At 40.7% G+C, this 26,730-nt stretch overlaps 1 protein-coding gene across 4 annotated transcripts in view; it reads left to right on the top strand.

The window, feature by feature from the left end:
* The window catches only part of MME (membrane metalloendopeptidase), a 134,536-nt gene that overhangs the window by 74,446 nt on the left and 33,360 nt on the right, over positions 1-26,730 (top strand). For all 4 annotated transcript variants that reach the window (XM_049867423.1, XM_049867420.1, XM_049867422.1 and 1 more), the window contains exons 5-16: positions 145-225; positions 324-419; positions 546-664; positions 2,356-2,421; positions 13,371-13,505; positions 16,081-16,182; positions 18,143-18,279; positions 18,389-18,482; positions 19,595-19,723; positions 20,532-20,630; positions 22,433-22,513; positions 24,170-24,273. In XM_049867423.1, the coding sequence (XP_049723380.1) occupies positions 145-225; positions 324-419; positions 546-664; positions 2,356-2,421; positions 13,371-13,505; positions 16,081-16,182; positions 18,143-18,279; positions 18,389-18,482; positions 19,595-19,723; positions 20,532-20,630; positions 22,433-22,513; positions 24,170-24,273 (1,243 nt within the window). The remainder of the gene's footprint in view (positions 1-144; positions 226-323; positions 420-545; positions 665-2,355; positions 2,422-13,370; positions 13,506-16,080; positions 16,183-18,142; positions 18,280-18,388; positions 18,483-19,594; positions 19,724-20,531; positions 20,631-22,432; positions 22,514-24,169; positions 24,274-26,730) is intronic.

The raw sequence follows: 26,730 nt of genomic DNA, 5'->3' as shown, positions 1-26,730 counted from the left end.
ACCCTATTGGGCAGTTCTACTCTGTATAGGGCCTCTATGAGTCAGAATCGACTTGACGGCCACGGGTTTTTATATTGAAAATGTTAATTACAGCTGCAAATGAGCTGTGACGTTGATGCATTTTATTCCATGTCCTCTTTTCAGATGTCCTTCAGGAAGCCAAGCCAGAAGATATAGTAGCAGTGCAGAAGGCGAAAACACTGTACAGGTCTTGTACAAATGAATGTGAGTGCCCTTCATTTGAGTTCATTAGCAGTGTGAGTATATTGGGGCAAAAATATGTATAAACTTCATATTGGATTTATTTACGTTGTTTTCGAAAGCTGCCATTGATAGCCGAGGTGGAGATCCTTTACTCAAAGTGTTACCAGATATATACGAGTGGCCAGTAGCAACAGCCAACTGGGAACAAACATACGGTAAAGCAGTTTTCCTTCTTTAAAAAAAAAAAAAAAAAAAAATCCCGTGTAAAAATCTATGTTATAATATGATCGCGTTAATGTAGGAAAGCGTCTAAAGATGCCTGTTATCTTTCGTTGCTTTAGGTCCTTCCTGGACAGCCGAGAAATCTATCGCACAACTGAACTCTAAATATGGGAAAAAAGTTCTTATTAATTTTTTTGTTGGCACAGATGATAAAAACTCTACGAACCATATAATTCATGTAAGTTGGTGAGGCAGAAGGCCGAAGTTATCTTTAAATGGTAATAAAACTTCCACACACGTTATTATTATTGATATTTAGAAATAATGCATGCCACTGTTTGAGTTGCCTGCCCAAAGTAGCCATAAATCTGCACTCTGTCCCTGAGATTCGGATTCCGGATGTGAAAAGTGTTTTCTTAATGCTATGTTTTAGACATTCGTCTCTCCTCCTGCTACCTCTGGTTTACGTACCTCTTCCTTCATAAAACAAATGATAAGAAATAGAAGGCCCTGGTCTTCTATGTATATTCATAAAAGGAACCTGCTCTGATTGGTATAAGCTAAGCTATGCAGGTCTGGAAACCAGAAATTCCTAATTGCTTCAAAAAAAAAAATTAGAAAAGGGATTTTGAACATAATTTTGGGTCTCTAAAGAATATCTGTATTGTTTTCTCAATAAGGTAAATAAAATGCCATTCTTTTTAAATGGCTTTATTAGAGGTTTTTTTTTTTTTTTTTTTTGATGTGAACTATTTAGGTGCCACCCAAGAAGAGGTTAATAATTAATGGGTATGTTGGAATGGACAAAAAAACTCCATAGAGCTTTCCATTGGTCATCTGTAGAAGAAATGAAGTCAAAAGTTGCAGGTCACAGGATACGATCACTGTTGCATAGACCTTTGCAGTCATTTTTATTAAAATCAGGAAAGAGATTGAACCCAACCCTCTCCTAAGATGGACTTCTTTGCTCCCTTTCAACTTTTTTCCCCCTCTTTGGCTCTCAAATGCCAGTGACCTGCATGATTACAGTGAAAATCTGAGTAAGGAGGGTTGGGAGGCTGAGAAGGAGCAGGGCCTTTTGCTGCTGGGATGCCCTCAGGCTCATTCCCTACCTTGGGACGTGTTCGCAGCTGTAAGCATTCTCACTTTAAGCCATAAATGGCCTGGCTTGCCTCTTTCCCCATCTTGCAATGCCATGAATAAGAAGCAGTCTCCCAGTGCTCTGAGTGTCCAGGGAGCTGTCGCTTGGGGATCAAGATGGACCCAACACACTAGAGCTGAGTTAAGTTTTCTCTTCATACTTCACCGGGTGTCTGGAGCCTTTCTGAGCAGGCCAGGCTTTGGGGAGAGCAAAGGAGGAGTCCCCTCCATCTCCCCAGGATGGTGGATAACAAAAAACTTCTTGCCAGAGTTCCCACTTTTTTTTCCACCCAAATGAACTTAAAAATTATGACCTACTCCCACCAATAGGAGTGGACCCCAACTGACAGTGGGAGCAGAAAAGAATCCCCCCACCACCACTCCAGGGGGGATTTGAAATCTCAGGAAACAGGGAGAATCCTATAAATGTGTAGCTTAGAAACTTTCCAATTCTAGATCCTAACATGTTTTTATGTACCTCACTTTCTATTCTGCATTAAAAACCACTGGTTGAGACAATCCTTCCCAGTAGATTTTTTAGTCAAGCTCTCTTTTGTTTTCTTCAAATATCTGAAGCACAGTCTTACAGATTTCCTAATCACCCATCGGTACAACACAAGTGGTGTGGAAACCATTTTCTGATGATGGGTTCGTTCAGTGTCTGATTGTTACCCATGGAAACAGCAAGAAGATGATGGTCTATTCATAGATAGGCATGGTTGTATCTTGTCCAACTGTTCTGTTTCACTTGAATGGTTTATTCTTTTTTATGTTTTTTTTTTTTAATAGTTTGATCAACCTCAACTTGGCCTCCCTTCCAGAGACTACTATGAATGCACTGGTATATACAAAGAGGTAAAACAAACAACAAATAACCTATAGAATTATCTGATATAAACTTACGAATAATGAAAAAGACTAAGGCCAAATTTGCGCTCAACCCTCTTAGATCCTTCACTCAGGACAGATACTTCAAATCACACATTATAGTGGCACTACCTTTGATAATCTAGGTTCAATAGAGTGCAAAAAGGTATTTTAAGAAACAAAAGGAAACTCAAAATTCCTTATTCGTGTATTGATTTAATGTAATGGTATTTAAATTCCATAACCTATTTTAAAAAGTCAGTTTTAAATGATTTAATTAGCCTGTAAATGGGATCATTAAAAAAAAAAAAGAACAGATTTATCATAGCCTAGAGTGGAGCCCACCAGGTCCAGTGAGACGTCATTCTTCGCAGCACCCTTACAGAACCTTCTGACTTGACTTTCAAAGGACTTTTTAGGTAAGAGTGTAAGGCTCAGGGAGCCCTGGTGGCACAGTGGTGAAGTGCTATGGCTGCTAATCAAAAGATCGGCAGTTCGAATCCACCAGCTACTCCTTGGAAATCCTATGGGCAAGCTCTACTCTTTTCTGTAGGGTGCCTATGAGTCAGAATCAACTCAACAGCAATCGGTTTGGGGTTTTTTTTTTTTTGGCTCCACAACCCTGCTATCTGAAAGAAGTCAGCCCCCATAAGTCTTTTGTTTTTCTCCTTAGTATTATATTGCTTCATGAAAAAAAAAAAAATGATGAGAAGGGTAGGATAACAAAATAACATCTAGTGGAGAAGTTAAAAAGCTGGAAGAATTCTTAATATCCTTACATATCATTGGTCTCCTTTGATTATCTCACGGGTTTTTACATATGCCGTTCCCTCTGCCTGGAGCGTTCCGCATACACACCCCCTCTGCCCAGTCTCCTTCCTTTTTGCTTCACCTTAAATCTCAGTTTAGATGTCACTGCCTCGTGAAGGTCGTCCCTACGTCACACTAGATGAAGACACCCATATGCTTCTGTAGCAACTGAGTGTCTTTGTTCAGTGTCATTTTGTTCTAAGGAACTGTACACTCAGTGGGATCAGTGTTGTGTTTCCCATGCTCGTTGCTATGTTCCCGGTACCCATGTCAGTTCCTAGTCCTTAGGAATTGCCAAATAAATATTGCTGAATGAATATTTGACTTGGAGAATGGTTGAGGGGCAAGAAGGAAGAAAGGAAGAAAGAAAAGGGAAAAGGAAGGACCCCATCTCTCAGAGGTCCTTCCTGGATTCCTCACTTTGATTTTTGGATAAGTGCGACCTCTAGGGCATCTATGGCTGAAGGAATAGGCTTAATAAACCCAGATTATTTATCCTCATATAATCTCAGGCTGACCTGACTCAAACATCTTACAAGCCATCAGTCCCTTTGCCTCTTCTCAATCCTGCCTTCATAGCCTATATTTTGAAAGCTGGAGCCCAAAGGAGAGGTACCCATTGTCAGCACTGCTAGGTCCAAGAGGATTCCTAGCACATTTCTGAATCTAGACTCTCGTTTTCACTCTCCCTGTTGGCCTCTTCTGTCATATCCTTTACTGTGACCACTGAAGTGCTCTTGGGTCCTAACCTAGTTCCTGAAATTCAGCCCCAGTTAAAAGAAAACCCTTTTGATATATCCTGCCTCCCCCTGGCCCTTCATGCCCCCAGGTCTTTATGCTTTGCTCTCCTGCCTGGTCCTTTGCCCCCTCTCAGGCCCCCATGGCCCTGGTTCCTGAACTTTGACTCCTCTGTCTAGAAAGGCCCTAAATTCCAGTGGTTCTTTTCTAGCTGCATGCCAGAAAGGTAAAGACCCATTAGTCACTGCCTACACCTCTTCAGATGACCTCTGTGGTTTTGATCTCTTCAAGCTGGAGCATCACTCTTGACCCATTTGTCTGTCATGCTCAGTTTTCCTGGGGTACATTTACACATTCATTAGGTCCCATCCTTTTGTATTTCACATTGTTTTTTTTTTAAAATAACCAAAAGTTTTGGGGGTTGACATTGAGTTATCAGATTTTTGCCAAGGAAGGTGTCCTATCTTTGAGCAGAGACATCTAGCTTCTTTACCTGTAGCTCTAGCCAGTGATTTTCAAACTGGAGTATAGCATCCTAGGTTCTTCAGATATGCTTTGGGGGCTGGTGAGAAGAAAAGGTCACATCCTCTCTTCAATCAAAGGAACCCTATGGTGATTTGTATCAGAGGGTCCAATTGCCAAAAAGGAGCCCTGGTGGCGAAGTAGTTAAGAGCTAGCCTTAGAGGTCGGCAGTTGGAATTCACCAGCCACTCCTTGGAAACTCTATGGGGCAGTTCTACTCTGTCCTGTAGGGTAACTATGAGTGGGAATCAACTCCACAGCAACAGATTTGGTTTTGGTTTTGGTTGCCAAAAAATACTCTGTAAACCACAGCTGTAAGCTGGCATCTGAGCTTACATCTTGGCTCCTCAAAGGCAAGGACTGGCAGCATTATACCCCACCTTCACTACGTCAGCTCCCTCCAGCAGTCATCAGCAGACTACCACTTCTTCCAGTTCTGAACGTTCACTCCCTCTTGGCCCTTCCCCAAGTTCCAGTCCTCAATGCATTTGCTAAGCAGAGATGACTGAAACAATCATAGCTCTCCCTGCTCAAATCATTAAGTCCCATTCCCTCAGGTCCTCTGATCCTTCCTTCAGGGAAATGTCCTGAGCATCCAGCAGAATTATCTTCTATAATCTAAAACCAAACTCAAGCACATGGTGACAATAGCACCTACAATTACTAAGGAAGGCCATTTTCACTCACAGAAACACTTTTTGTGTCTTTTAATACCTTAGGAACAGAATTTTTGTGTTGTGACATTTGTATGGCAATAGTAAAATGGCTTGTGTTTTTACACCACTGCGTAGTGAAAATAGACAACTCATTTTGTTTTCAAGAACTATTTCTCACTTCCTTACTTAAACACAAAACCTAATTTTCCTGCTGTTAAAGGAGCTTCTGCCTTTAAAGTTATTTGCTTTTCTTCTGGTACTTTCAAATGCCGTACTCTGAGAAATGCAGATTGTATTCCTCTGGCTGTCATTCTGGACTTAAATACCTCAGTTCCTTTTCAATTTATGTACCTTTCCTCTCAATTAAAAAGGGAGCATGCCTGAGCCAATCAAAACTCAAAGGTATACGTTCTTGTATTTTTTCCATGACAGTGTCGTATGTTTTCATTTATAATTAAAGTTACTCACGCACAGACTTTAAAAGCTAAATGAGACATTGGGGAATTTAGCCCAACTGCTCATTTTACAGATGAGGAAACTGAGACCCAAAGAGGTTAAGTGACTTGGTTAAGGTCATGAGTTAGAAGATACGTGTGTCAGTTAGGGAAAATTCATTAAAGCAAGAGAAGCCTGCTCTGAGTTGATATTCGTAAAAGAGGCTTTGTTTCTTTGTGTTTTTGTTTTTGTTTGGTGGGAGCTCACCTGACTAGTAAGTTCTATGGGTTAATCAGGCACAGTTGTTTCCAAGCGTTCAACTGAGTTATCTGTCTCTTTCCTCTTCTTAAGAGTCTACCATTGGCTTCCTTCTCTAGCAGGCTATTTCCCTTGTGGCTTTGAAGATGACCACTGGTACCTTCACAATCCAGAAAAAAGAAATTCCATCTCTCCCAGTGTCTGTCAGTTTCTGAGGAAAGGGCTCTTGTGGCCCTGCTTGAGTCCTGTGCTCACCCCAGGGGACTGGGCTCTCTGATGAGCTTGCTAGCAGTGCCTGCCTGTCTCTATGGCTCAGGAAGATGGGCTCCTTGATTGGCAGGTCCACCAAGAGGGAACAAAACAGAGGGTTCTGTTAGGACTGTAACCTGCCACGATCCAGTCTCCCGATTGCCAACCTAGCTTTCTTTCTAGATGGACCTATTTCTACAAAAAAAGCTGAAGGAAAGTTTTGTGTAAAAGTCTTAATTAAGCCAGCTCATGTGCCTGACTTGAGGTGCCACACAGAATAGGTAAACACTCTCCCCTTCTAGAGATGTGTAACCTAAAACCGATAGCTCATTGTTGTGCAGGCTGCGTGTGAGGCTGAGGGCCATGTAGACATTTGTGTAATTCTAGCAATTTATACATTTAAAAACTGACACATCTTACTAGTTTGGATTTAGCAGTGTACCATCTTGTTGTGTAAGGCTTCCTTTCCCAGGAAATAAATGGGAATTCCCACTTGTCATGGGATAAGGATACACCCCTTTCTCGTCTCTGTGACGTATAAGGCTCAGTTACAGTGAGATTTACTGAGAATTTCTTGAGTGTCTTTGAATTCTTATTTTGGTTCCCAAAGCATGAAGTAAACCATGCTGACGTACAGGACAGTCCATATACCTTGGAGTCCCTGGGTGGTGCAAATAGTTGGTGTGCTCAGCCGCTAACTGAAAGGTTGGAGGCTCAAGTCCATCCGGAGGTGCTTGGGAAGAAAGCCTGATGCTCTGCTTCCAAAAAATCAGCCATTGAAAACCCTGTGGAGCACGGTTCTACTCTGACGCACACGGGGTCCCCGTGAGTCAGAGTGCACTCGATGGCAGCTGGTTACATATACGTTAAATACCACCTTATCCCTTTTGACAGGAGTTAAAGATTGAGACTATCGCATGTTTCAGGCAGTGTGGTACCGATTACTCTTTTACTACAAACTTTTAAATTGTATTGTCCTCCCCCCCTTTTTTTAATATATCATAAAGCATTTTGTATGTTCTCATCTCTGTGGAGACTTTACCGTATCCCTGTACTGAAGACAGCATTGTAGCCTCAGGGTACCAACACACTGGAGATTCCTGACTAAGGAATCTACGCTGAGGGGGTAATGAAGCCAAGAAGAAACCTGTGCCCCTGGCTTTTGGTGAAATATTCCATTTCCAAAAGGAAGTTTCTAATAAATAGGAAAGAGCCCTCATACTCTTTGGCTTAAGCATGGGTGAACAACGTGGAGATTAGAAAAGACATTTTTCAGGAATAAAGTAGCAAAGATAGGTCAATAGAAAACCAAAAAAAAAAAAAAACGAAACCAAACCCGTTGCCATTAAGTCAATTCAGACTCATAGCGACCCTATAGGACAGGGTAGAACTGCCCCAGAGAGGGTTTCCAAGGAGTGGCTGGTGGATTCGAACTGCCAACCATTTGGTTAGCAACTGTGCTTGCCATAGCTCTTAACCACTGCACCACCAGGGCTAGGTCAATACAAAGGAGTAGGAAAAGAATAGATTGAAAAAGTATCCTAAAGGCAAAGAAACACTAACTGGGAAACCTAAAATAAGGATAATTTTACATAAAAACTGAGAAGCAGATGGCTAAAATATACTAAGGGGCCTGAAATATTCCCGAGTAAAAGAAGTCAAGCTGCCCAGTGGAGACGAAGAGACTTTGCCACAGGTGTACTTACAGCCAGCGGAACCTCATTTCTCATCTCATCCCAGGTAGAAAAGGTCCTTGATAATAAGGAAATAAGATAAGTTGAAATAAAGTATCATAAAGGAGATTTCAAAAGACGATATGACTGGGGGTAGGAATGAGTGGGTGATTCAGGCATGATTAGGTTAGGTTTTGTAAAAGATGGCTCTGGCTGCTGTTTGGAGACTGGGTAGTGATGGGAGCAGAGAGATGGGAGAGCAGCCACATGGAAATGCAGGGGAAAGATCGTGGTGGACTAGGGTGACAGCAAGGGAAATGGAAAAATGTGAGCAGACTTAGGATACCTTCTGCAAGTGGCCATCTTATGGGGAAATTGTTTTGTACTTTAAACTGCTCAGCTGATGTAGCCAGAATGATACCTGGTGAACCAGTGACACCGTGTTGCACACAGCCTGGACATGATAAGATCGATCCTGCAAGGGAACTGCTGAACTCGTGTTATTACCTGGGCACCAGGTGACTCATCGTCAAAAAGTTTCACCCAGTCCAAACACCTGTATTTAACAAAACATAAAGGAGCTTTTTAACTCGAGACTTAGTGAATGTGACGAGAAATTTTCTGAGACTGACTGAATCCAGTTGGTGAAAAAAAAACAACTGTGATTTCCCAAAAATATGCAATAAACGGTAGCCATTCTACAATAAGTTGTCACATGAATCTCCAGGTTCTTGTAATGATCTGATGAAAGCCCAGAATTATCCCCATGTTGGTCCATGGTAGATCCTCTTGTGTCCTGTGTTTGTCCTACTCCAGAATCTTGCTGGGGTTGGGGGCTATTTTTTTTTTATAATTTTCGTTGTGCTTTAAGTGAAAGTTTACAAATCAAGTCAGTCTCTCACACGAAAACCCATATACACCTTGCTACACACTCCCAGTTACTCTCCCTCTAATAAGACAGCCCGCTCTCTCCCTCCACTCTCTTTTCATGTCCATTTCACCAGCTTCTAACCCCCTCCACCCTCTCATCTCCCCTTCAGGCAGGAGATACCAACATAGCCTCAAGTGTCCACCTGATCCAAGAAGCTCACTCCTCACCAGTGTCCCTCTCCAACCCATTGTCCAGTCCAATCCATGTCTGAAGAGTTGGCTTCGGGAATGGTGCCTGTTCTGGGCCAACAGAAGGTCTGGGGGCCATGACCACCAGCGTCTTTCTAGTCTCAGTCAGACCATTAAGTCTGGTCTTATGAGAATTTGGGGTCTGCATCCCACTGCTCTCCTGCTCCCTCAGGGGTTCTCTATTGTGTTCCCTGTCAGCGCAGTCATCAGTTGTAGCCGGGCACCATCTAGTTCCTCTGGTCTCAGGATGATGTAGTCTCTGGTTCATGTGGCCCTTTCTGTCTCTTGGGCTCGTAATCGTCTTGTGTCCTTGGTGTTCTTCATTCTCCTTTGATCCAGGTGGGTTGAGACCAATTGATGCATCTTAGATGGCTACTTACTAGTGTTGAAGACATTGGGGGCTATTTTTTATAACTTGATTATGTTTTAAGTTTTTAATAAGCCCAGGAGCGGCTGTGTGATTCTCTATGTTTGCAGTCCCTCTGCAGGAGCAAGTCTCTCCATGCTGCTTAACCTGGAAAAAAGTTCCAAGCCTTTTTGATAGGAAACCTCTTTTCTGCATTGTATTTCATTCAAAATGGGTTTCCCCTGTGTTCCCCAGGAAACGTCCTGTGTAACACTCTTAAATATCCCCCAGCATCAGTGGCTGAGAATATCACAGTTCTGTGATGCCTCACTTCATGCCCCACTTTATGCTTTTCTTCAAGGGGAAAACAGAAGATTAGTAAAAGCTGGGTGTCCCAAACAGAATGTCTGGAAGCGAAACTCTGGGTTCCTAGGTTGTTGGTACCTAAGGTACCCAAATATCAACCTATGTGGCTGGAGATCTTTCTGTTCCTCCCTGGATCTTGCTTCCTCTCATTGGTAATGAGCAGTTTGGAGCACAACAGTCAAATGGCCGTGCTTTCTTCCTCTTTGGCATGTTTGACGACCATCAGCTTTTTCCCGGGAAAGAGGAGTTCAATTTCTAATTACCATTGCCTGGTGGCCTAGTGGTTAAGAGTTCAGCTGCTGACCAAGAGATCCATAGATTGAAACCACCAGCCACTCCTTGGAAACCCTATGGAGCAGTTCTGCTCTGTCCAACAGGGTTGCTGTGAGTCGGAATCGACTCGATGGCAACTGGCTTGGTTTAGTTTTTAGTATTGCTTGGTCCTCCCAAAGGAAGGCAGCTCTAATTAGAATAGCAATTTATGGTTCTGAGTGTTGGTAAATCTCAGCTCATTGAGAGTGTGTGATTAAAATTCCACAAAACTACTTTTATATGGATCTTATCCAATCATTGAAAATGAATTATCACCTTTGAACCCACTACTGTAAAAGTATTGGAATTTACAAAATATTAAAAAATAAAAGGAAGGAGCTATATAGATGTTTGTGTGGGATCTTTATCACCTAAAAGATCACTGAATGACTGTCTCAAGTCTTCAAATAAGCTCACTTATGACTATCAAAAGAGATAGCTGACTCTGGCTTCTGTCCTAGTAACTAATTGCTCTTTCCATGACAAAAAGAAGAAAAATTCCATTTCAGCTTAAAAAAAAAAATATCCTGTCCCATGTACTTTTTAAATGTTAAAATGTTTGTTGATTATTTTCCCAGTCATGACCATACAATCATTTGGCATTTTTCATAGCTAGAAGTATCTCAAGGAAGAAAATTAAAATCTTGAGGAAGAATCCTATCCTGTTAAAAAGCATTTAACAGTGCCAGTAAGCCTGGGTTTTAACAGCTGCTAGATAAATTGGGAAACTAGGAAATTAGCAACATACTAAGACACACATTGTTTTAACCCACCGTGTTGTAGTGGTTACCAGGTAATAGGACTCATTAAAAGGGTAAGAGTATCCCATATGAGTCGGAATCGACTCCAAGACACCGGGTTTGGTTTTTTATTCCATGTAGCTGTATTAAATATTCAAGCACCCCAGAAGCCAGCAATATCATATGCTTCTAGTTTTCTGGGAAATTTTAACAACTCAGCAGGCTAGAAGCATGATCCAACGTCCTTATGCCAATTTCTATCGTCTTTAAATACATGTTCTAAGGATACAGATACTGGAGTAGAACCAGTTTGCAGAGTCAACAAAGTGCCTAAGAGGATTCTGGTTATTGTTTTCTCACCTCATTAACAACAACAGCAGCAAAAAAGACACCACATATAGTACAGAAAAATCTCAGAAGATTGATAATGGAAAATTCAAATTACTGTCTCCTTCATCTAAAAAAAAAAAAACGCAAACCTACTGCTGTTGAATCAATTTCAGCTCATAGCAACCCTATAGGACAGAGCAGAACTGCCCTGTAAGGTTTCCAAGGCTGTAATCTTTATGGAAGCAGACTGCCACATCTTTCTCCCAAGGAGCAGCTGGTGGGCTTGAACCACTGACCTTTAGGTTACCAGCCAACTGCTTAACCACTGTGCCACCAGGGCTCCATACCAAAACCAAACCAAACCATCCCATTGCCGTCAAGTCAATTCTGACTCATGGCGGCCCTGTAGGACAACAGAGTAGAACTACCGTAAAGAGTTTCCAAGGACCGCCTGGTGGATTCGAACTGCCGACCTTTTGGTTAGCAGCCGTAGCTCTTAACCACTGCGCCACCAGGGTTTCCAGGGCTACATAGTAGTAATTCCCTGCTGAAGGCAGACAAATGTGTATGCTATGAAACACAGTTAATTCAAAACACTGCATGCTAATGCTTGGGAGTAGCTGATCCCTTAAGGTATGAACTCATACATACTTGTTTGCTTCAGAGTGAACCAAGAATTCTGATTATCTTTCAATAGGGAAAGAATGGAATTGGTGAGAATATACATAAAATCTTCCTTTCTTTCCTGTGATCTTAGATATTAGAGTTTTAATGCAGACCCACAGCGGAAAAATAGTTTGCTGTATTGAGTCCGTGCGTAGAGATGCTAGTTAGCCCCAGCATTGCAGGGTATCCGTGAAAAGAGAGTCCCTCTTCCTAGGGAACTGTTGACTTCGACTTTAGCAACGGTCACAGAATGCCAGTATTAAATCTTATGGTTGTTCTCTTGACTTGCAAATTCACAAGTACTTTGCACGTTCTGCTTTAGGATCTTGCATGATAAAATATTGTTTTTATTTCCCTCCTGGTTAGGTTTGATTCTTTTAATGCATCACTGTAAATTCCAGCATGCCTTTTTATGCACAGTGGATATAAGGGTGCCCCTTTTGCTGATAATCAGTTGGTCCAAACCAAAACCAAACCCAGTGCCGTCAAGTCGATTCTGACTCATAGCGACCCTATAGGACAGAGTAGAACTGCCCCATAGAGTTTCCAAGGAGCGCCTGGCAGATTTGAACTGCCAACCCTTTGGTTAGCAGCCGTAGCACTTAACCACTATGCCACCAGGGTTTCCAATCAATTGGTAGGGACATTAAAAACCTCTTGAAAATGAAAAATTAGACACTATATAACCTTCCTTTGTCTTTTCCTTGTGAGCAAGTCTTAGAAGCATGGACGAGCCCATTTGTTCCCACCTCATGTGGCTTATGTCTCCTGATCACATCTGCCTGTTTCTAGTCCCGCTGGTTCTGGGAACTTGGATACTGAGTAAATTTTAATGAAGTGGGATCATCATATTTTTTTTTTCATTCCTGTTAGGTAAAAATGGCTAGTAAATAGCAATGGGTTGAGACTTAGAAAAGCTGAATTCCATTTCCTGGTGAAACACAATTCCACTGCATTTCAGTAAGGCCTTTATATCTTCTTAAAGAGGTCAGTAGTACAACTGCTTTATAGCTTACGTTTACAAAGTCAGAATGTATGTGAAGATAAAATATAAAGAATTTTGAGTTCTTAGAAAACTGAAATCTTAATCTATGATGTAGTAAAATTTCACAGTAGCAGGAGCCAGTTAGGGAATTCACTAAAACTCACACGTCTGTTTTGGAGGAGCTCCTGAGAACAATGTCTCATAAAAAAACAACACTGCCAGGCCTGAGGAGACAGATAGAAAGATACCTTGATCGTATTATGTGAATCGGAGACCATCTCTTAAGGAATAATTTGAAAAGTAACTACAGTATGTACAATCAGAGAAAACCTGAGAAAAGAAGATTTGGTCAAGGAATTTAGTGTAATTGAAGAAAAAAAGTAGTATATGTTGTTGCTCACCAAGTGTATGAAGGCTGCATTCTCATTAAGACAATTTAAAATGACTTGATTGAAAATTGAAAACGATAAAATCTCTACGACCAGAGGGTTGTAAATCACTGAGTTCTTTCAAAATGATGCCTACTGCTGTGCTCCGACTCGAAGACACGCTGACCTTCTAAGAATCTGTACAATTCATGTCTTTTAGAATTTAGGAAAGTGTTTCTAATTTGCTGTGCTTTATGTGTTACCGAAACTTTATTGAATAAAAAAAAAAAAAATTCAAGTTAGAGCTCCACAAAGAACACATAGAAGGTTCTCCAGTAACTTACTGCTATTTCTTTTCTCACAGGCTTGCACGGCGTATGTGGATTTCATGATTGCCGTGGCTAAACTAATTCATCAGGAGAAAGGACTGGCCGTCGATGAAAACCAGATTTCTTTGGAAATGAATAAAGTTATGGAATTGGAAAAAGAGATTGCCAATGTAAAACACATTTTCTCTGACACACTGGATAATCTTTAGCCCCTTTCCCCCCCTCTTTCTATCCTATTTTAAGGGTAAAAGGTGAATTCAGTACAACTCCTTAACTAAGTGATAAAGGTGCATAGCCCTAAGTGGGTCATTGATTCAAGAAGACCTTTGAAACTGCAGAATTGCCTAGTAAACTAGGATTCTGACATCCAAGAGACAGACTAAGTTTGACAAATTAAACTAGATACATTTAATTGCCTATTTTAAGTGGATTGCATCAGAGTTCTGCCATTTATAGCTGAACTGTTGTTGAGGTACCCTTGACTGGTTACTATTTGGAAAAGCTGTTTTGTTTTTTTTATCTGTAGAATTTTACTTTTTTATTTCAGAGTTTAAGATGGTCACAGAGATTGCCTCTCTCCCCTGAACACAGTCACATGACAGTGTGATGCCATTGAGTTCAGACTGTCAGGCTACTGGGTTCAGGGAGATCAGGTGAGAGATTTGCAGGAAAGCCTAGGCGGTGTATGCCTGAATTTCCTCTATTCCCAGGTGAAACATTGGAGTCTGGGTGGGTACTTTCTTCTCTGACATTCCCCTGACGGGTCCTGCACTCTCAGTGACTTAACCCTGGGCCTAAGTGGCACCAGGTTGTATTGATGGAGCTCATGGTCAGATTCTGTCTAGGATCCACAATGCTCCCTCTGACACTGCCAACAACAACCCGTACCCCTAAATCCCCCATCTGCTTGCCACTGCCATTCTGACCTTATCAGAGTCTTGAGAACTGAGGACCTTTGAGGGCCATTTTAGACTCCCTAGAGCTACATAACCAATAAGCAGCATCATGATAAACGGAGAAAAGATTGAAGTTGTCAAGAATTTCATTTTACTTGGCTCCACAATCAACACCCATGGAAACAGCAGTTAGGAAATCAAATGACACATTGCATTGGGCCAATCTGCTGCAAAAGGCCTCTTTAAAGTGTTAAAAAGCAAAGATGTCACTTTGAGAACTAAGGTGCACCTGACCCAAGCCATGGTATTTGCAGTTGCCTCATACGCATGTGAAAGCCGTACAATCAATGAGACCAAAGAAGAATCGATGTCTTTGAATTATGGTGTTAGCAAAGAATATTGAATATACCATGGACTGCCAGAAGAATGAACAAATCTGTCTTGGAAGAAGTACAGCCAGAGTGCTCTTTAGAAGCGAGGATGGCGAGACTTCTTCTCACGTATTTGGACATGTTATCAGGAGGGACCCGTCCCTGGAGAAAGGCATCATGCATGGTGAAGTAGAGAGTCAGTGAAAAAGAAGAAGGCCCTCAAGGAGATGGATTGACAGAGGGCTGCAACAATGGGCTCACGTAGCAACGATTATGAGGCTGGCGCAGGGCCAGGCAGTGTTTCATTCTGTTGTTCATAGGTTTGCTATGGGTCAGAACCAACTCGATGGCACCTAACAATAGAGCTACATGAAATGAAAAATCTCCAATCAGAACCCGATTATGCTTAGAGATGCAGCTGGATGCATGGCACTTTGATGGGTTACACGTGGGTCTGTGCTGGTGACAGAATTGTTAGAACAGTTTACTGCGGGCAAATTACCACTCGCACCTCCCTAAGCCGTGTTCTCCCTAGAGCAGCCTGAGCTCTGTAGTAGGCCTGTCTTATTTGTATCTGTATTTTTTCTCTTCTCTTAGACTCCAGAGTTGGGATGGCATCTGAGCCATCTTCGTATCACCTATGTATCCCTAACAGCGTTCAGCATAGTATTGCTGGCAAAGGATGTTCAACAAATAACTTTTTAAAGCAAATGAATAAATAAGTGACCCGAAGGGGACGTTGGAGCCATTGTTGTCAAGAAGCAATGTCCACTTTTAAACCTTCACCTTTTGTCTCTTCTCACTTTTTCTTGTTTCAACTCCTAACCAGGGAGTTACTGCACTTTTCTTGTCTCTGTTTCCTTGATACATTCAGAAAAAAAAATAAAATTGGATGCTGTTGGATGTAGAGTACTGAACTGGTTAAGTAGGATGAGAGGACAGTCGCAAAAGTGGAAGTTGCTGTTACGGTCCTCGGGTACCTTGCAACCTGACTGTACTGCTTACTAGGAATTCTCTGTTTTGTTTGCCTAAATTTGTTTGCAGAGACTATTAACTTTTGGGAGGTGGGGAATGAATTTTAACTGGGACAGAATGGTGGTAAGGGGGAGGGGGGGAAGCTAGTATTTGAGAGAGAAATTGGAGCTGACTATATCCCAGAAACTTATTAAAATAAACACCTGCAGACAAAAGGGAGCCAGCCACTAACCATAGAAGGAAAGAAGACCGCACATATGACTTATGTGTTTGGGCAGGTGCTAAAACGTGAAAAGTTTTCAAAAGAACTTTAAACTTGACCCAGCACCTAAAACCTCTTAAATTTCACTTTGCTTTCTGGTATGCCAAAATAAATTACAAAACAAATATAGCACTTATATGAAATGTTGGGATATCTATCTCAGATTTTTTCCCTCTTATAGGATTATAGTTTTCTAAAGAATTTTTAGTCCTAAAATAACAATAAAAATTTAAACCCATAGGCTACAACTAAATCTGAAGACCGAAACGATCCAATGCTTCTCTATAATAAAATGACATTGGCCCAGGTCCAAAATAACTTCTCATTAGAGATTGATGGGAAGGTAAGTAGCAAGTTTTGTGCCCTCTTATTCTGCCATTTCCTAAAATTATAACATTGAAAAGCTGTTTCCTAAAATATACTTACTATTTATTGAACTTCAAAATGAATTTAGATAACACCAACCACTTTGGTGACTTCATGACAACACCCAGAACTCTCATGTGAAATCATTTATATGAAGCTAGAGATGAATTTCAAAGGTAAAATTCCTTGCAAGACAACTGTACAATAATATTGAAACTATCATAGAATAGGACAGAAAATCTTTCTGAGAGACCAGTATAGAGTTACCTCACTTGAAGAGCCAACAAAAAAGGCACTAGATTTCTTTTTCACTCTTGAGAAAAAGAATTTATTCGTAGAGCTTGCCATGTTCTCATTAAGACCATCTATGGAGATGTTCAGAGCAAAAGAATGGAGAGTTAGACCCCAAGCGATAAGAATAAACTTTGTCTTAGATTGCATTTATAATCAGCAGTTGTCATCTTTTGGCTTGTCTGTAACTCATTAGCTAGTATCTAACCACTCTTTTGGGGGCTATGCGTTTATTCTTGTGTACTTTTTTGTACACGTGACCAGAAAAGGTGGCAGCATTCATAGGAAAAGGTAAAAGCCACCACATTCAGTGACGGGGCCGTTCTCCTTAGCACTAATTGTTGTAAACAAGGACTTTAAGGGCATAACCTCTTGAGTTAAGCATTGCTTACTTACAGCATTTTAAATGCCTAATAAATACATTTTGAAAGAATGATCTGAACCACCAAAGGAAATCAAGAAAAGTACATCATAGCACCTCATACTTAGTGTGTGATCAGTTTATTTACATATTCCTCGAATAATAGAACTTAAGATATTGATAGGGAAACCCTGGTAGTGTAGTGGTTAACAGCTACGGCTGCTAACCAAAAGGCCGCAGTTCAGGTCTACAAGACACTCCTTGGAAACCCTAGGGGGCATTTCTACACCGTCCTATAGGGTCGCTGTGAGTTGTGAGTTGGAATCAACTTGACGGCACACAGCAACAAGAGACTGCTAATCTTCTTAGTCTCCGACGCTAAAATACGAGTTTAAACAAATCAACAGGGTTTGCACCATCTCCACTTATGCCTTCTTAGATTTCCATTGATGATTGAGTAAATACATTTCCCATTTAAAAAAAGAAAAGGGAGTCAAGATTTCTTTTGGCAACTCCAAACCTACCTTCTAAGCATAAAAATTGCATGAGGAGCCACGTAGACTGAATATTGATGGTTTCAAACGTGTGTTTTGTTTGGCTTTACTGGACCATTTGTGTTGTCTGTATAAGGGCACCACCTCTGGTATACCAAGAGAGTGTTTTCACTTACAGCGGGATCTCCACTGAGATGCATTGTCTTCCTGGTTTATTTTTTAATATCTACGTTTAAAAGATAAACACTGTATTTTGTTTGTATTGAAATATGTATGTAATATATGATACATGCATATTTTAATTTTTGCAAAAAGCAAGGAAGCTTTAAACTTTTTGTGGTAAAAACATATAGCAAAATATTTACCATTCCAACGATTTTTACATGTACAATTCAGTGATATTAATTACATTCATCATGTAACCCATAAACCCGTTGCTGTTGAATGTAGGAAGCTATATTTTTAAAGCTGCCTCTTCCGTTTTCTTTCTTTTATTAATCCAAGGTGATGACATTAGTCTAATTTCTAGTTGTATATCTCTACATTCGAGGTTTTGTGTTATAAATTCTGCTATCTGAATAATCATGCTGCAGAATTAATTTTTATTCAAAACTGACTGAACAATTGAGGAAAAATCCCAAACAAATAACAAGTTGGCCGTGCTGTAATTACATAGTGGTGTTACTGACACCTTTGAACGTCTAACCCTCTAATCAAATTTGAATCTTGGAACCAAGAAGAGAAATCTGTGATCACTGAATGTTTTATGCCTGTTTTTTGTTTTTTTCCAGCCATTCAGCTGGTCAGATTTCACAAATGAAATCATGTCAACAGTGAATATTAGTATTTCAAATGAAGAAAATGTGGTTGTTTATGCTCCAGAATATTTAACCAAACTTAAGCTCATTCTTACCAAATATTCTGCCAGGTAGGTATGTCAGAGTGCCCACATCCTCAAAGTTTACATTTCATATCACTCTTTAGAAGCTTTGCAGCCTCATCTTTTCTGTTGCTGGGTGGTGGGTTTTTTTATACAGAGATCTTCAAAATTTAATGTCCTGGCGGTTCATAATGGATCTTGTAAGCAGCCTCAGCCGAAACTACAAGGAGTCCAGAAATGCTTTCCGCAAGGTGAAGAAAAAATCTCTCTTTTCTTAAGACTTAAAGCATAAAGAGATACATGGTTACCCCATGTACACCGCTAGAATGTAGTGGACTTTGCCAAGAGACAAAATGCCAGCTGTTGGCTCTTTTGGCCATATTTAAGATATTCTGCCTAGGGAAAGGAGTCTGTTTTTGTGGGCTTTTGCCACCTTATGATTGTCTACTGTGGCACCATGATTGCGTTGTAGGGTCATGAGCTACATTTCGTTATTGGAGCCATTCATGAAAGAACGCTCTCGGTTTTGGTTGTGTTAAAAGCAATTGCAGTGGAACCTTCCAATGAACGTAATTTTCAGGCGCTCGTAGCCGACTAGAGATACACGGATGGACTACATCCACCTGGACGAATCGATGAAAGTACACCTGCCTGGAGATAATCTTCGGGTCTTTTCTTAGGCTGTACCGACACCATTTAAACAGTCATCATCTTAGCCCTGTTGTGAGGGGAGAGGTGAGGAGAGACTGAGGAAGAAGGGATTCTTCCTAACATATTGCTTGGTGTCTTGAAAAGAAAATCACTCTCTGATGGAAAGTTTTTCAGTGTTTACCCTTTAAAAGAAAATGTAGGCAACATTTTTAAAATTAAAGAATGCAAAGGTGGTGTTCTGCCAAATCTCCCTGACCTAAATTAATCCCCTATTGGTCCTTCATATATAGTTCTTCTAAATACCTTGAAATTTAGCTAACACATTAAGGAGCCGGAATGTGTTTTCTTGTATAGCAGATGTCCCCTCTGGTATATTTCTTGAAGATTACTTCCCATTTATGTTTATGCAGTGGTGACAGTATGGTTTTTCTTTCTTTCTTTTTCTAAGGCTATTAGGAGGATATTAACTTGTAATGGCCAAAGTTGTCCTGGGATATGCTACTGAAAACATATGCTTCTGAGTCATCTATAAATGAATAATCCAGTCAGATTGCATTTTATCGTAGGGTAGGGACATGTGCGTGGTGAGAAGTAATCAATACTGCAAGAGCTTGGAGACCTAAAGAATAGAACCTTCTGAAATGTGTGCTCTTAACCTATCTTCCAACTGTCTACTCTTGGTCAAGCCCCATTTCCTTTTTCCCTTCCACAGGCGATTTATGGCACAACATCTGAAACTGCAGCCTGGAGGCGTTGTGCAAACTACGTCAATGGGAACATGGAAAATGCTGTGGGAAGGCTTTACGTGGAAGCAGCCTTTGCTGGGGAGAGTAAACACCTGGTAACGTCTGCAGTACAAGAAACTATCAGTTATGTGTTTGCACTGATGGACAATTCAGTAGTCCATAACTTGGCTAAGATTTTACTAACTGGGCAGAAAGCCTCTGAATCATTATTTGCCATTGTTTCTCAACAAATCTCACTCTCCTCCCAAGGGTTTTCTCCTAATATTGTTTAGTCCAAAACCAGTGCTCCATTTTCCAGGAGCAGTGTATTCAGAGAACTCTGCCCATGTTCTATTGATAATAAACTCTTCTCTTAGCAAAATTGACCAAGAATACATGTTTTCTTGAAAAACGTAGAAGGTAAACTAGGGCTTATTTGAAGTATAACAAATGCACTCCATTTTTTATTGTCACTGAGGGAGAAACAGTGGAACGTAAAGATATGGCAAAGAACCTATCCAAAGGTACCTCATCCTTAACTAACGGTACTGACAGCTAATAGATGTTTTTTCTTAGTGCTTCTTATATGAGAGTGGGAGCTATTACATTCTGAGTATTTTTTTTTTTTTTATGTATGTATTTTAAAAAAAAGAAACCGTTGCTGTCAAGTCATTCCAACTCATAGCAACCTATTAGGACAGAGTAAGACCTATTGAATCAGCAGTGTTAACAGTGGCAAATATGATTTAAGAACCTCATGTTCCACTGTGTCCATTTGTTTAGATCGTGGTTTGTCTGTAAACTTACATTTCTTAACATGTTATTGAGTCGCATAAAGACAGCTTGCAGCTCTGTTTTTAAAAAATTCACGTTACAAAGAATAAATTCATGGCCTAAATTTGTCTTTTGTTCTTTTGCTTTGAGGTTGAGGATTTAATTACACAGATCCGGGAAGTTTTTATTCAGACTTTAGATGACCTCACTTGGATGGATGCTGAAACAAAAAAGAAAGCTGAAGAAAAGGTAAAAAGCAAGGCAAAGCTAACTATCAAAGAGAAATTTCATTATGGCAAAAGATTAACTGTAAAAGAGGTTAGGAAAAATGTAATCAAAGATTGCCCTAAAAAAACACAAGCTCCTTCAAGATGTTAATGTTTCCAAGAACATTTTTTGTTGATAAATAATTTTTCCATGATTTTCATCTTTCACTATCTCTTTGCAACCAGCACCCATTCCCCATGTTCAATTTAAAACTTTGAAAGTACTCCCATTTTCTTTTTGTTTAAAGATGACATCAGAAAGCAAGAGGAAAATCTGTGTGGTGGACATGTGATGAATTAAAAGATTTTTTTTTAGCTTGGCTGCTAACCAAAAGGTCCCCAGTTGGAATCCACCAGCCACTCGTTGGAAACTCTATGGGGCAATTCCACTCTGTCCTATGGGGTCACTATGAGTTGGAATCCTCTCGACGGCAGTGAGGTTTCTGCATTTGTTTGCCTCCCCTGGGAGGCACCTCTCAAATGCTGCCATGCCAGTCCTCTCCCATGTGTTGCTGTAAAAAAAAAAAAATAGCATAGTGCGCTTACGGCGCTGCCTCGATGGGGTGGGGGTGCAGGCAAACGCAGAAAGCAGGCATTATTTACGTAAAATACGATACTCTTTGGGGAAATGTCTTCTAGGGAATAAAGTACCAGTGAGAGGAGACTGATTTTATACCTAGGAAGTTGCTTTTTAAGTAGCCCACGGTGTGAAAAACTACAAGAAAACGGGCTGGACCTGACTGACTTCAGTGACACACATGCTGTCCGTTGCATTGGGTCAATCACGGGCTTATGTAACAGATTTGTAAACCAAAACCACACCCACTGGATGGCAAACCAAATGACTCCGAGATACACGCTTGAATTCCCATGAAAATTTTAAATTAATTAAATGATTCAAGAGCAAGGTAATATTATGTACCCAAAAGTCAAACAACTAAAAAAATTAGAACGAAATTAAAATAGAAATAGCAAGTAGTGTTTTTTTTTTTTAAAGTAAGTGGCAATGATAATAAAAGTCAACAGTTTTAAAAAAATTAGAAATAATAAGCAATAAAAAAAAGTAGTAAATATGTGCTGGTATAATAGGGCAAAACTTCTCTTTCACTCAATTAATTATTATTTTTGTTCATTTAACTTTGAGAAGATAGGTATTCTCATTTTAGAGACCAAAAAAAAACACAAACCCGATTCTGACTCATAGCAACCCTGTAGGACAGGGTAGAATTGCCCCATAGAGTTTGCAATGAGCAGCTGGTGGATTTGAACTGCCTACCTTTTGGTTAGCAGCCGTAGCTCTTAACAGCTATGCCACCAGGGCTTCAGAGACCAAAAGAGAACAAAACTCCCAGGATGAATATTAGCACTAAACCTGTAAACTCACCTGTTTTCTCAGCCAAATCACCAAAGCAGAGAGATAATTACAAGCTGTTAGAATGGAGGCTCTAAATATGATCCCTTCTGTAGAATTGAAGGAAAAAAGTCTTTCAGAGAAGAAATTCGTAAAAGTACAATATATGTGGAACAATGGCTTGTCAGCTTTTGTTTCCTTGGGAAAGCTGTAGTCTAAGAGAATTAGGCATTAGAAGCTAAATTTCAGACCTATTTTAGTTTATTTTGAACTCCCGAAAGAACCCAATGCAAAGGCCTCTGTTTGAGGGTTGCCGGAATCTTTTTCTTTTTTGTAAGCAGTATGGATCAAGTTACTTAGTTGCTAGTAATGGCTGAAGTGTAGTGTTTGTGCTGGAAAGTTAGATAACCATCCTTACATTATGGTTTTCACAGGCCTTAGCAATCAAGGAAAGGATCGGCTACCCTGATGACCTTATCTCAGATGATAGCAAACTGAACAAGGAGTACCTCGAGGTAAGTCCCCAGGCTTATAAAGATTCCGGGGTAGCGATTCCTGGGGCCAGCGACAGTGTCATTTCCAGCTACAGGGCTTCAAAAACGTGAAGTGGCTTGCAAGTGTAGATCTCCAAACCTGAAGCCTTTTACCCTGAAGTCAGAACATTGCTTATTTAGTTAGCTTTTTGTTTCATTGGCCTGTACTGTATTTGATGGGCACAGTTAATATTATTTTCCAGGGGTGGGCGTAAGTGGCCCAGATATAAAACTGGGCTGGACAACAGGTAGCCCTCAAGCTTCTTATCACATCTTAAACAGGCCTGACAAGTCAAATCTTCTAGTTTCCTTCCATTTTCTAAGTATCCCCTACTGGATAAACCAGGTCATGTATTTCGTATTTAAAAGACAAAAAAAAAAAAGATGATTTTAGAGCTGAAAACAGTTTTATTCTCCCCTGATTATGTAACAATTAAAAGAGAAGAAAGGTTAACGTCACTGCAGAAGTGATTTCAGACTCAGCTGAGGGCCCTGTTGTTAACATTGTGGCCACCATCACTAGTTGAAACCCTGGTGACAATGAGGCACACCTTGCCCAGGTCCAGGGATGACAGTCATTCCTTACCCAGTGATTTCTTGCCAAAGGTGAGATTTGTAAGCCACAATGCCCACTCTTCCCTTTCCATTGGCATAATAGCATAGCTATCTCTTTTAAATGAGCTTGCTCCAGAGGGCAAGTCTTGGGGGGGTGCCTGAAGGCAGAAGAATAGTGACTAAGAGCCTAGATGCAAAACCAAACTCCTTGGGTTCAAATCCCAGCTGTACCACTCACTAGTTTGGGCAAGTGACTTAATTACTCTGTGCTCAGTTTTCTCAAGTCTAAAATGGATCCAACAGCCCTTACTTCGGAGGATTATTATAAGAATTAAATGAAAGCAATACGTGTTTAAGGGGCCCTGGTAGCACATTGGAAACCCTGGTGGCATAGTGGTTAAGAGCCACGGCTGCTAACCAAAAGGTCAGCAGTTCGTATCCAGCAGGGGCTCCTTGGAAACCCTATGGGGCAGTTGAACTCTATTCTATAGAGTTGCTATGAGTCAAAATCGACTCAACAGCAGCGGGTTTGGTTTTTTTTTTTTTTGGTAGAACAGTGGTTAAGAGTTCAACTGCTAACAAAAAGCTCCTTCAAAACCCTATGGAACAGTTCTTCTCTGCCCTGTAGGGTCACTGTGAGTCAGAATCGACACAATGGCAATGCCGAAAACAGGGCCTGATGCGTTATTGTTGATGTTGTTGTGTGCAGTTAAGTTGATTCTGACTCATAGCAACCCTATATTACAAAGTAGAACTGCCTCATAGGGTTTCCTAGGCTGTAATCTTTACAGGAGCAGATCTTCAGGTCTATTCTTCCACAGACTCACTGGTGAGTTTGAACCACTGACCTTTCAGTTAGCAGCCAACCACATGAGAACTGTGCCACCAGGGCTCCCCCTGACACATAAGTGACACTACTAAATAGAAATGTCCTGTTATCATCATCCACTGTGTAAGAATTCATATTGGTATAGAGAGGTGTGTCTGATACTAGAATTTAAGAAAATATCCACTATAATTTTTAGCAAAAATTTTGAAGATACCTGTTTTAATACTTCTCCCAAAATCTTTTGCATAATATAGTTGGACTACAAGGAAGAGGAATACTTTGAAAACATAATTCAAAATTTGAAGTTCGGCCAAAGTAAACAACTAAAGAAGCTCCGAGAAAAAGTGGACAAGGACGAGTATGTATATTCCAGTTTCCAGTGTGTTCATGGAGCCCTGGTGGTGGAGTGGTTAAGAGCTGTGGCTGCTAACCAAAAGGTTGGCAGTTCAAATCCACCAGGTGCTACTTGGAAACCCTGTGGGGCAGTTCTACTCTGTTCTATAGGGTCACCATGAGTTGGAATCAACTCAACCACAACAGGTTTGGGTTTTGTTTGTTTGTTTGTTTGTTTGTGTTCATTCAGAAGTGAGCCTCCCCACCCCCTCCTTTGTTGGGTTGGGAGAAAGAGTCTGACTTATGAAAATGTTTAAAAGTATAATGGCTTCCCTCCATTGAGTATCTTTAAGAGCGTTTAAGAGAATTATGCTAAAAATCTAGGTCAGGAATTCAGCCAAATTTGAATTTTTTCCACTAAGACATCCTCAGACTACCTCCATTTTTGTTTTCTTCTTTCATTATTGCATGTCCACCCTACTTTGTTTGTGGACAAAATTCTCAATAACACCTTAGTCTAAGTAACATGGCTTTTCAATCTTTCTCTTAGGCCTTACTCTATCCCCAGAATTTTACCTTCTGCCCAGAGCCTTCCCTTTTTTCTATCAGTCGGGTATCCCACAACTCCATCCCTTTCATAAATTCATCATATAGCACTTCTCTCAAACCTGTCATAGGCAAATATAAGATACCAGGAATCACTTTCGTTCATGTCGTTCCAACGTTCTTACTCTCTGCTTGCTAGTAACATCAGTACCTCCTGTTAAAGGTTAGTTTGTTTATTTTTCAATTAAACAGGCGTGTGTGACATATTTAGCAACATATGTGTTTGTGGACTTAAATCCCTAGAACTGCTTGCGTCGACTTTGTCTTACCAGGTTCTTAGCTCCTAGAGAACAGGAGCAATTCTTTTTGACCACTGTCTTAGTTATCTAGTGCTGCTATAACAGAAATACCACAGGTTGATGGCTTTACCAAACAGAAGTTTATTCACATCTAGTAGGCTGAAAGTCCATATTCAGGGCGTCAACTCCAGGGGAAGGCTTTCTTTCTCTGTCGGCTCTAGAGAAAGATCCTTGTCATCAGCCTTCCCCTGGACTAGGAGCTTCTCAGCACAGGGACCCCAGGTCCAAAGGACGTGCTTTTCTCCTGGCTCTTGCTGCTTGGTGGTATGAGGTCCCCTCTGCTCACTTCCCTTTCCTTTTATCTCTCGTAAGATAAAAGATGATGTAGGCCACACCCCAGGGAAACTCCCTTTACATTGGATCAGGGATGTGACCCCAGTAGGGGTGTTACATCCCACCCTAATTCTCTTTAACATAGTCTAATCTTACCTCATTAACCACAGGCAGAGATTAGGATTTATAACATGTAGGAAAATTACAATCACAAGATGGAGGACAACCACACAATACTGGGAATCATGGCCTAACCAACTTGACACATATTCTGGGGGGACACAATTCAATCCATGACAGCCACTAACACTTCTGTACCCAGTACAGTGCTGAGCACATCAAAGATTATCAGTTAAAACGGAGTTAATGAATGAGTGAGCAAATGAAAATATACTAATTGACTCTGTGCCAACAACTAACACAATAAGATGCCAGTGAGGCACTGGATTCATTTGTGCGTTCATTTAACCGTTCATTTATTCTTTCATTCAGTCATCCAACTACTATTTTGGACACTGACAGAGTCCAGGTGTCCTTGGGCACTGGGAGAACCAAAGGTGAAGCCCGGTGACGTTGCATTATGTAACAACACCAGAAGGTAGACAAGAGAGGTTATAATAAATGAGGGAAGCAATGTGCCAAAAGAGGTATGGAGTACAGTGTGGGACTGTGTGATGGAAGGCCTGTTCTGTTCTCATTAAACTAGAAGCAGGCTGGATGCAATTCCCAAATGGAAATGTCAGTACATTTCAATTCTTGCACAACATTTTGAAGCCTTGCAACACCAAGGTGCCTGCAGGAGAGACTGCCTATTGGGCTGATGCCCGGGTTTATACTGAAGGAAATGTATTGTCAGGTGCTAAAACTGGAGCTGCAAATATCAGAAAATGCTTAGTGTCCCAGCTAGGAACAAAAGGGAAGTGGGTGGGTACGTATGGTTGGTGTTTTAATCAGCTATCAAATCCTATCTTTATAAACTCATAAAAAAAAAAAATCATCAAAAACGATACCCTGTGGGTAAATGTATCATCTGAGAATGTTTCTTACAAATTGGAATAGTTTCCTTTTTAAAAAATACTTACAATTGATAACGGGTAGCATGTACAGAGTATCTACTAACAAATATTGCCAAATATCCTTCCCGAAGATGGTTAAAGTTAGGAAACCCTGGTAGCATAGTGGTTAAGTGTCACGGCTGCTAACCAAAAGGTCAGCAGTTCAAATCCACCAGGTGCTCTTTGGAAGCTCAATGGGGCAGTTCTGCTCTGTCCTATAGGGTCGCTATGAGTCGGTATTGACTCGAG

Source organism: Elephas maximus, chromosome 23, assembly GCF_024166365.1.
Source record: "Elephas maximus indicus isolate mEleMax1 chromosome 23, mEleMax1 primary haplotype, whole genome shotgun sequence".
Taxonomy (NCBI): domain Eukaryota; kingdom Metazoa; phylum Chordata; class Mammalia; order Proboscidea; family Elephantidae; genus Elephas; species Elephas maximus.
This window is presented reverse-complemented; position numbering and strand designations above follow the sequence as displayed.